Here is a 10,707-nt window from a genome sequence, read left to right as displayed (position 1 = left end):
ACCTCTTGATTTACACGTATTTAATTTGGATGCATAGGGTCAGAAGATATATCTAAAGGGGCAGGGGATGATTAATTAGACACAGAAGGAGAGAAAAGATACGTTTTTGACTCTTAGTTTTTCCTTGATATGTGAAATATCAGAACCAGATTCAGGTTTCCACATTAAAGGAATTTGACTTGGCTTATTTGTGCAACAGAAATGACTAACATAGAATTAGCATAAGAGCAAGAGGAGAAAAGACAGCGGTATTTCTGCTGGGGACTTACATGTAATGAGATCAAAATAGAAAAACGATATTAGAAATATGAACACAATGAACACATAGTATGTGCAGGTTGGTGCAAGATACTTATGAGTGCAAATATGAAAGGGGGCTGACAACATGGTGGCCGATGCCCTGTCCCGTGGGTAAGATACAAACATGTTTTGCACTGTTTTTAATCTATGTAAGCCTAGTGTGTATTTTTCTGGCTTGGTGACTAATTTTGTTGTATAGTAAATTTGGTGAATGGTGTCTAGGGTTAACATGCTAGATCTAAAAACTTAATTTTTGTCTTATGGGGGAGGTGTTATTGGCTGTGGTGTGTTGGTGTTGTCCTGTGTTGTCTCTCCCCTCCTTCCCTTTCCCTTGTGTGGCCTACAGGTCGGTGCTCCGCCCATCTCTCTGGAAGAGAAAATGAAGCTCAGCGTAAGTTCAAGCAGGAAGACTGCTTATATTCTCTTACACATTTATTCAATGTCTTCATTCAGCTTAGCCCCTCCCTCTCTACCTCTTCCTCCGTCTCCCTGCTCTGGTGATCAGCTGATTTGGGGCGTTGACTCTTTAAGTAATAATCAAGCCTGACTCTGCCACAACCTCTCTCAAACAATCATCCTGCTGCGGTCAGATTTTAAAACCTGTTTTTTCTCTTCCACAGTCAGGTTATCATTTCAGTTCGATCTCTGTGACCCTCCTCCGCCCCGGTCACCTCCAGTCCAGCTCAGCAGAGTTCAGATCCAGCCTCAGAAACCCACTCGTCATCACATCCTGCTTTCTTCTATCACCACCACCACCAGGGTCAAGACTCCATAGGGGGGTATCACCACCACCACCACCGGGGTCTAGACTCCATAGGGGGGTATCACCACTACCACCAGGGTCTAGACTCCATAGGGGGGTATCCTATCCTGCTGTCGGCCTCATTACAGAAGATAGAAAAATATTCCTCCACATTGTTTTGTATTAAAGCCTCTATAATGAATGACTTAATTAATGCAGTTACCCTAACATATAGTGAAGTATGAAGAAAGATCAAATGTGAATGCTCAGTAGGTGTCTTTATTTATGCACCTTGGCTGAGTTCGTTCCTTTCCACCGCTGACAGCAGGCTGCCTGAAATAGTTATCTACATCTTGATTTGTGTGCTGTCTCAGGGTGGAGCTGTAAGAACATTTATTCACACATTATTTGAGTTATTTTCCCCCAACACTAAAGGCTGATTCTACGCTTAGGAGAGTATAAATCCTCTCTGTGGGAGCTTTATTTAATTCCATCACTGTCATGGAAAGCTGATGTCTCATTAGCAGCTCTCTCACTGAACATCATCATCATCATCATCCAGCCCTGGCTCCAGTCCAGCTACTGCAGCTTCACCACACTGTTAGCACCTCTTCACCTGAACACTCACCTGGCTCAAAAGGATCAGGGAAACACTCATTGTCATTCAGGTCAACAATCCTCCACTCATAGACGACCGTGTAGTCATGACAATGTCTGTAAGTACAGCAGACTGCTGAATGAATAGATGCACCTTCACCTTTAAATGAACAAAGTGTCGTTCACAGTTGTAGTTACTGAAGAGAATTTGAGAATTGTGCCTCCTGCTGGAAGGAGTCAGAACTTAATTTCTCTTTAGATGAGTTCATGGTCTCTTTTTGTCTTGCTTCACGTCTCATGAGGCCCCAAACATTTTGTCTTGCTGACTTTTATTTATCATGTAGTGAAGTCTGATTGAATCTTTGTCTTATATATATTTACTTTGGTTTATATCTTTGAAAAACCAAAATGTATAAAAAATCATAAACAGATGTAAATAGATGTTGGGGCGGCAGTAGCTCAATCCGCAGGGACTTGGGTTGGGCACCGGAGGGTTCAAGTCCTGGTGCGGACCAAATCTGGAAGTTGGTCTGGTAGCTGGAGAGGTACCCGAGCACTGCCGAGGTGTCCTTGAGCAAGGCACTGAACCCCCAACTGCTCTGGTGCGCTCTCTGCTTAGCAGCTTGTAGCAGCCACACTCTGACTCTGACATCTCTCCACCATTGCATGTCCACAGGTCCTGTTGTGTGTGATTCATGCCTATGTGTGTGAGAAGCATGTCCCTATAAATAACAGAGTGGAAACCGAATTTCCCTCAGGGGATAATAAATAATAATAAAGGATATCAAAAAATAAATAAATAAATTTTCAATCTGCATTCATTATTTTAGTAATTTCCACATATCTGAATATTTTCTGTTGTATATTGTCAAATAAATTACATTTTAAAAGGGGCTTTATTAGCATGGGAAACATCGGTTTACAATACCTTTAGGAATGAAAATAAAAATAAAAGGTTTATAGGTTTATATAAAGTGTCTAAACTGTGTGTGTTAAAAACTCAAGTTAAAAATCTACCTTTTCTCTTAAGAGATAGATATATATATGCATCTTTTGAATCAGGTCTGTGGTATCTGAACACAAAGTCAGGTCTGACTGTCACAGTATCTGCCTGTCTGATAACCTGCAGGAACTCTATTCATTCACTCCGCCAGCGGGGACTTCCTCTCTGATTCTGACTTGCAAATCATAAGAGAACAAGGAGCATTTATGACAGAGTGACTCAATCAGTTAGCCACTTAGCCGGAGCCACTAAATGAGTCTAACGTGAGGGAATATACACCTCAGGCAGACTTCAGGGCGCCGTCCCTCAGCGTCTCTCAGGTAGGTGTGAAGAGTTCAATCTGGAGACAATAGAGCTCAATGGATCTCAATGATCCAGCAGTTAGCTCCGCTTTGATGTTCCTTTTGAAGATGCAAATCTACAACAGAGAAGAGAGCGAGCACAGCTGGGGGCGATGCCACCGGACGCCAAATGAAAATATTTGCCCGCAGCAGACAGAGACCAGAAGCATCCTTCGAGCCTCTGGCGGCCCGGGCATGCAGGGCCTGCCGTACCCCGGACTGATCCTGCGCTGTTTTTTTTTTTGTGGTAAAAAAGGATTTTGTGTCTGGTGTTCTGTGGCCACCGATGAGTCTCATCAGAGGAAAATATGGGAAAAGAGCCAGATAGAGAGAGTATAACATAAAACATGCTCACGTTATGATGAAACAGGAACAATAGAATGCAACATTTGTTCCTTTTGTTACAGTTACAGTTAACATCAGTGCAGCAACATATGGCAACAACCTGGATGTCCCAGAGATGATGTGTTAAGAGTCAATAGAGACACTTTTAATGATGTTTGAGATCCAATCTTGGTATTTTCTAATTCTGCAAGTTATTATGTCATCATCAGAACTATGAAATGCCCTTTAGGAAATGTGTATACTTTGTAAGTAATGTCTGAAAATCTTAAAATATAAAGTTGGCTCCAAATATTACTCAAAGTAAAAGGGCGGGACATAATCACAGGGTGTTTGATTGACAGATAAAGACATAAAGAGGACAGAAGTAGTGTGTTATTCAGTTTATTTTTTTTACTTAAAACAGCAAATTACAATCATATACATAGACTACATATAATACCTTACAATGTAGTGCTTCCCAAATATAATAAACATAAACAACTTTTAATCCCCTCTTTTAGAGAGAACAATTAATATCTAGATTCTAGACAACATTTTTTTTTTTTTGTGGATGGTGACAGTTTAGTAGTAGAGTGGGGGGATGATGAGATGGGGGGAGCGGTGCTGGTGCAGAGCAGCCGGCAGTATCGCCCTGTGGAGCGGCCGGAGCTGTGCGTAGAGGCCGCTGCCGGCGGGGAGCTGTCCACCGAGCGCGGGGTGCTGAAACAGCAGAGGAGGCAGCAGAGCAGCCGGGACCGGGAGGAACTCTGAGCGCAGATCTTGGACCTCCCGTTTTAGCTTCATCCTCCGGTTTTGGAACCATGTTTTCACCTGAAGGGATACAAGGCAGTCATTAACTAGGGCCCTTAATACTCAGTTAGGGTATATGTATTACTTATAGAAAACTATCCGTGGATATTAAGTAAAACTCACCTGTGTTTCTGACAGGTTCAGCCTCTCTGCTATCGTCCTCCTCTGTACAGCTCCCAGGTATTTGTTCTTGCTGAAGCTTTTCTCCAACTTGCCGATCTGCTGGGAGGAGAACTTAGTCCGCATCCTTCTCTGCGCGGCGGCCTCCCCTTCGCTGTCCTCTCCCACCTCGCTCTCAGAGCCTGAAGTGTAACCGCAGCTATCTGAGAAAAAAAGAAAAGAAAACAGAGCGTTTAATGAATATAGTCTGAACCAATAACCGCACAGGTGGCTGTCCGTCTCATGTATTTAAAATAAACAGCTGATTAGTGAACTTACTGTTTAGCGAGGTCGGAGATGATTCCTTTTTAAATTCCTCAATATCTCTCCGGACTTTTGAATGAGGCGAAGCATCCTGGGCCCCCTCTTCATGGAAGCTTCTTGAGAGCCATTCTACAGAGAAGTTTGCCATGTTGTCTCCAAACAGAGGTCTCCGAGGTTTGTGCCGATTGACTCTTGGTGGATATATAGGAGGGACACACTTCTTTATTTGCATATGCAAAGATATGTCAGCGGAACGATAGAAACTTGATGGCGGTTGTAATTGGGGTTAATAGAGGCTGGGCTGTGCGTTTTCTCACGTCCATGGCTGAGATGCTCCGGCGCCAGTAAGTCTGAGTATCAGTTACCTGACAGGCTAAATGAGCTCTGCATAAAGTGATTCAGAGTGATATCCGCTGCTGAATGCATGAAATGGAGACCAATTATAGAACTATTTACTGTAGCTATGCGGGGACTTTGGCCAAATAAATGACCCAAGGTGTGACATATCCATAACTTGATTTTCTAGGAAGCCAAAAACTGCTTTATTCAAAAATTGCCCAGTGATTAAAATGTCTCCATGCAGACTGTCAGATCCCTGATTGGGTTTTGCAGCTGCAGACAGACGCGCCCATCTGTCTGAGCATCAGGCTGCGCGTTGATGAGGCCTTTGTTATGGTGGGGGGGATTCAGATGGGTGTGACCCCATCCAGAAAGTTGAGAAAGTTTCGTTTGATCTGTGTTGACCGATTTGAATGAGACAAGGGAAAACAACAAATAAAACAGGCACGACCTAAAGCGAGGTGTTTTACAGGACAACAAAAATAAAATATGTCCAAGCTTTTGACTTTGATGCATTTTGACATTGTCGGAAAATAAAGTACAAAATCAGGACCTTATGCCCTTAAATGACCTTTACAGTGGATAAGAGTCAGGTCTACAATCTTCCTAATCTCATCACATGAAACAAGTCTTCTGCAGCAGGTCTCAGAGCTCACGTTTGGTTCTCCAAACAAAGCTCCAGACTCTCTGGAGCCGCGCCGGAGGGCTCCTGCTGGAAGTGTAAACTCATCAATGGGCGGATTAATGAGGACTAATTGTTGACCGTGATGTGCCCGTTAGCTGACGTTTGAAGTGGAAATGAATCAGCATATGAAAGCAGAGAATTGGGTGAGTCAGTCTGGTCTGCTGACAGGTGAGGGACAAACCACAACGTCTGTATCAGGACTTTTAAGCTCTTCTGGCTTCTTTATGGTTTTCAGATCGAAAGCACAACCCTCCCTGATTACATTTAGTGTTATTTGTTTGGATGGAAAGGTTTGACCAGCCTTCGGCCTGACCTCAGTCTGATATATTGAGAGGATCAAAGCAGGAGATCCACACAATGAGCTGAGATATGATCCTTTAGCCCTAATGGAAAACTCCTATCTTTATCACTCCTTCTTTCAACCTCCTCTGCCTTATGATGAAAGCCAGGATGATGTATTCATGCTGAACTAATCCTGCAATAAAGATAATATCATCACCTTTATCTCTTGAGTTGTTCACTGTTTACACACAGACCAGTCTGCATCTAAAGGCCAGTTATCTAAAGTTATCTAAAAGTGTCAGTTATGCAAGAGGAAATAAAACGCACACACAGTCAGGAGCTTCAGTATAGACCATAAACTTTATTCAAGGATAAATAGATTTTTATGTAAAGTATTTACAACTTTTATATCAAATACAATTAAAATATTACACATCAAATAAACTCTGGATTGCACTTTTTGGATTCTAAGTGTTTCAAGTAGAAATAAGTCTCTAGTTTTTTCAAGTCTTTCAGTAGAAATGTTGGCTGTGGATGACGCCATGAGGAAAATGGTGAGGGGACATCTGAGGCTGGAGGACCAGCTGCGGGACGGGGAGAGGGTAGAAGGCCGGGCCGGTCGCGTGGTAGTGGGGTCGCTGAGCGGCTATGTTGTGGTACTGACCCGGGGCCAGAGGCCGGAACATAACCGGGGGGACTTGGGGGGCTAGGTAGTCCTGCACCTCACGTTTCAGCTTCATCCTTCTGTTCTGGAACCAAGTCCTCACCTGAGAGAGAAAAAACAGAGATATAGAAGTAAGTACATGCGCAATGAAGGATTCACTGCAGGATTCTCTGTCATTTTAAATTGTGTGTTTTTTTTTGCAGCTGAAATCTTTTCTTACCTGTGTCTCTGTGAGGTTCAGTTTCAGCGCTATCTTCACTCTCTCTCCTGCGTCCAGGTATTTGTGCTTGTTGAAGATCTTCTCCAGTTTACCGATCTGCTCGTTGGTGAACTTTGTGCGCACTCGGCGCTGGGGTCCGTCTCTGTCCGCCTCGCACCCCTCATCCACGGAGAGATACTCAGAGGAGGCGGCCTCGCTCTCGTACCCGGAGGAATACCCGCTCGTTTCTGAAACTGGAGGAAGAGAAAGAGAGCTTTGGTTACGAATACTGTTTGTACAAAAACACAGCTTTGTTATTTAACAGACTTCGAATTGTATTTATTAGAACTGATAGTCGACTTACTCGGTGAGGAGCAGTTTCGTGGATGTAGAGGTGAGCTCATCAGGCTAGAATCCTGCTGTCCGCTGCTCTGCATGATCACAGGCTTTAAGGCTTTAGGTTTGGGCTGCAGGTGACTCTTGCCAAGGGTCGGCGGTTGTGGCTGCACCATGCAGGGGATGTGAGGTCTGCAGGTCGGCGAAGGTTCCGTGCCAGCTCCGTGCTCCTCGCTCGACGCGGTGTTGTGATGGCTCTGGGCCAGCCAGTCCACAGAAAAGTACATGACCATGTTGGCAGTGCTGCTCAGTGAACTGTAAATCCACGAGGTGTCAGAGGGAGAATGTGTGTCCTCCTTGCTGCAGGGTCGGGGCTTATAAGGCCCCGACCCTGGAGGTGTTTTGCATATGTAGAGGTTCTTGTTAACGCCTCATCGATCCCGATGATTAGGGCTTAATGGCTCGTTATTGAAGTCTTTACATATCCTGTGAGTGTGTGAAAACCTGGCGCCGCCGAGTCTGTGAGAAACCTCCTGAGCTCATACATTTGTCCGCCCCGACAGAAACTGTGGGCCTGCAGACACAGCTGCAGCTCCTGCGGACTTTCAGGTCACTGCTGCTGCATACAGTAGCTCAGAGGAAAGGTGATAACAGATCTTATTAGTCCTGTCTCAGGTTTTCTATTTTAAACAATGCATCTTAATTTGGTCATGTCTGACCTGATGCATTTATGTCTCCAAGTTAGTCTGGCTGGGAACAAACTCATCTGGGGACCACATAGGGAATTTATTGTCAAATATTTCATTAGGTGGAGAGAACAGGCACAAAATAAAAAAGAGATGGGGAAACTCTTTTTTTTCATTTAACTTACTTTCCCCTGCAAAATGATATTCTACTACAGGACACAATGATATATTCCAAAACAGCAGCTTTTCAGCAGCAGTTCAAGTAAAAATACAATCTTCTAGATCTAGAGTCAAAGTAGACTACAATGTCATTTTATTGTGTATTTATTCCAAGTTATACTTCACTACAGAGGGGTAGTATATTTTACAGAATCTATTAGATAACAAATAAGCAACATGCTGCAAGGACTTTATTGCACTTTTACAGTTGCAGCTGCAAATCCCACTGATGTGAACTCCTCTTCCTCCACTGGAGAAACCCTTATAATCTTTTCATCGCCTACTTTCAATCATGATGTCTGTGAGCTACACTGAAGTACCTATGACCTATTCCTGTGGAATAGTGGATATTTTCTAGTTCAGTGCTGACTCATCAATAACAAGCCAAGGAAATTTGAAAGTTGTTTAAATATTTCTGGAAGTATATATTTATGATGTCCCTATATATATATATATATATATATATATATATACATATGTATATATATATTCACACGCTATATAGTTTCAAATCACAAATGAGTCGATTTGTTTCTGATTCAGTGAGATCCTAATTAAAGGCTGGACTCAACTTTCTGTCAGTCAAAATTGAAAGAAACAGCAGTTCTCTATTGAAGGTGACCACGTAGAAAAAGTGAAAGAAATGACTGTAAGCTTAAGAAACTGGACTTATAAAATATATTTATGAAGCCTTGATGTCCCTGGAATACTGTAGATACTGTATAATACTGAATACTGTATATATAAGTCGTCATATGTCATTTTTTTCATCATTAAATGATGACCTAATTTTGATGTATTTGTTTTAAAAATAGTTTTGAAATGTATTTATTTTCCCTTAGATTTTGTAACTTTTAATTTTTAACACAGAAATACTTTATGAATGAAATCCAATGTTTTTATAAAACCTTGATATAACTTGTATAACTTTTTTTTCCCATTCTGTAAATGCAGACTTTATTCTCAGACTTGTAAGAATCTTTTTTTCTTATTATATTTAATTAGCTTGTAGTTTTGTAGATGTTAATTAATTAAAAGTTAAGATTTCCCTCCTTAAAACTTGAACTTTCAGCTAAGAAAATCAGAAAATCTCTGACCTTAATCTTTTTTTTTATTATCTCAGCTCACCCCCCCCCCTCCCCCCTCCCTTCAGGGAAAACTTTAAATTTTATGACTTTATACTCTGAATTTGGGGGTATTTTTTACGTTTTTATTTTCCTTAAATGAAGAGGAGGGTGAGAATGATGACGTATTTCATCTGTGTAACAACGAGTTCAATAACTGAATTCAATCCCACCTACCCCTCTGCAGACTTGTGTCCTCAAACCCACGAACCCCTTCACTTTTTGAGTGAAACGTAGAATGTGATCAGACCTGGATGGCTTGGTGTTGAAACGTGTTTGACCCCCTGCTGGGCGCTGGCGCCAGCGTTTGGCGCAGGCGCTTCAAACATCCCAGATCAAAGGTTTTACAGTAGCAACACAATTTGGGCTGATTGTCGCGCGTTCACATGTTAATATGTTAAAACAAGCTGTGAGGAAGCCAAACAGGCCGCCCATAGAAACATCAGCTAATCCTTCAATGGGCCACTTCACATACCAAAGGCTCCAATATCAGTCCATACATCTCCAATTAGGTCAGGATCAATTACTGGTCAAATCACTGCAACCGCACTGAGCAATATTATAACTATTTACAAGGTTTGGGATTTAACGTCGAGACATTTTTCTTCTGTAATAAGCCGACTGACAGCGTCACATCAGGTCATTTCGGCCACACAAACTGAGACCTTTCTCCTCGCGTCCAGCAGCTCAGGGACAAAAGGCGCTAAACTGATCGTTTAGTTATATGACAGAGCAGATAAGAGGCTGAGTCTGCTTGTCTCGTTTATCGGTGATCTGTGGAGGCTGGAGTCCCTTCAGTCTGCTGGGGCACTTTATCTGAGCACCTTTGAAGATGCTCCCTGATCCCGTTAGAAAACAATGAAGAGCGCGCGGGACGTCGACGTCACACTGCGCCGATTTCCTCACCTCACCTCAGCCTGAATGTATGGGCTCTGTCTGTCTGTGTGTGTGTGTGTGTGTGTGTGTGTGTGTGTCTGTCTGTCAGCCTCGGAGGAAGAACCGTGAGAAGTGACTGTATTATAATTTGTAGTGAAACATGGTGGCTTGGAAATATAAGACTTCCTTTTTTTAATACGGTTTAGAATTGGTTTAGTAATCCTGTTGTTACTTTTATAACCAACAAAGCAAATAAAATCAAGAATTTTTAAGTGTGGATGGTCTTCCTTTATGTCTTTTCAGGTAAGTCATAAAACATACTTACACCTACCTCTTTTAAAGGCTACCCCCAGGGCCGTTAGTGGAGCAAAGTCAGTCCTGATTTGAAGAAAGGACAGTCAGAAGAGTAAAGATTCAACCTTCATTACAATTTCTTTGGTAGATATAAGTTAAAGTCCTGCATCCATTTATCAGCATATTGTACCTATAGTTTGCAAAATATCACCACAGTAAGTCAATGTCAGCACTCCATTGTTATACTGCAGTTAAATATAGGCCGAAGGTGGCTAGAGTGGCATTTACAGAAAGGTTTGTTAATGTGTAATAAGAAGGAAAGAAGAAAGAAAGAAGTATGGGACCATAATTACAGATGTATAAATGTGCAGCATGTTGATGTTACATTAGGTTACAGGTTCAGTCACTTTTGTGCAGCTGGATGTGGAAGTTTGTAACACTGGATTTTATCAATCTTAAAAGC

At 42.3% G+C, this 10,707-nt stretch overlaps 2 protein-coding genes across 2 annotated transcripts; both read right to left on the bottom strand.

Moving 5' to 3' along the window:
- Positions 1–3,801: 3,801 nt before the first annotated feature.
- On the bottom strand, positions 3,802–4,688 carry vent (ventral expressed homeobox). The gene is made up of 3 exons (XM_061041025.1): positions 4,556–4,688; positions 4,241–4,440; positions 3,802–4,138 (listed from the first exon to the last, which is right to left on the bottom strand). Exons 1-3 carry the CDS (start codon positions 4,686–4,688, stop codon positions 3,890–3,892), a joined length of 582 nt encoding a protein of 193 aa, XP_060897008.1. The 3' UTR covers positions 3,802–3,889.
- A 1,538-nt stretch (positions 4,689–6,226) lies between these two features.
- Positions 6,227–8,377, bottom strand: vox (ventral homeobox). The gene is made up of 3 exons (XM_061040988.1): positions 7,074–8,377; positions 6,731–6,963; positions 6,227–6,613 (listed from the first exon to the last, which is right to left on the bottom strand). Exons 1-3 carry the CDS (start codon positions 7,336–7,338, stop codon positions 6,359–6,361), a joined length of 753 nt encoding a protein of 250 aa, XP_060896971.1. The 5' UTR covers positions 7,339–8,377; the 3' UTR covers positions 6,227–6,358.
- Between the last annotated feature and the right edge of the window lie 2,330 nt (positions 8,378–10,707).

This window comes from Labrus mixtus, chromosome 6 (genome assembly GCF_963584025.1).
Source record: "Labrus mixtus chromosome 6, fLabMix1.1, whole genome shotgun sequence".
Taxonomy (NCBI): domain Eukaryota; kingdom Metazoa; phylum Chordata; class Actinopteri; order Labriformes; family Labridae; genus Labrus; species Labrus mixtus.
This window is presented reverse-complemented; position numbering and strand designations above follow the sequence as displayed.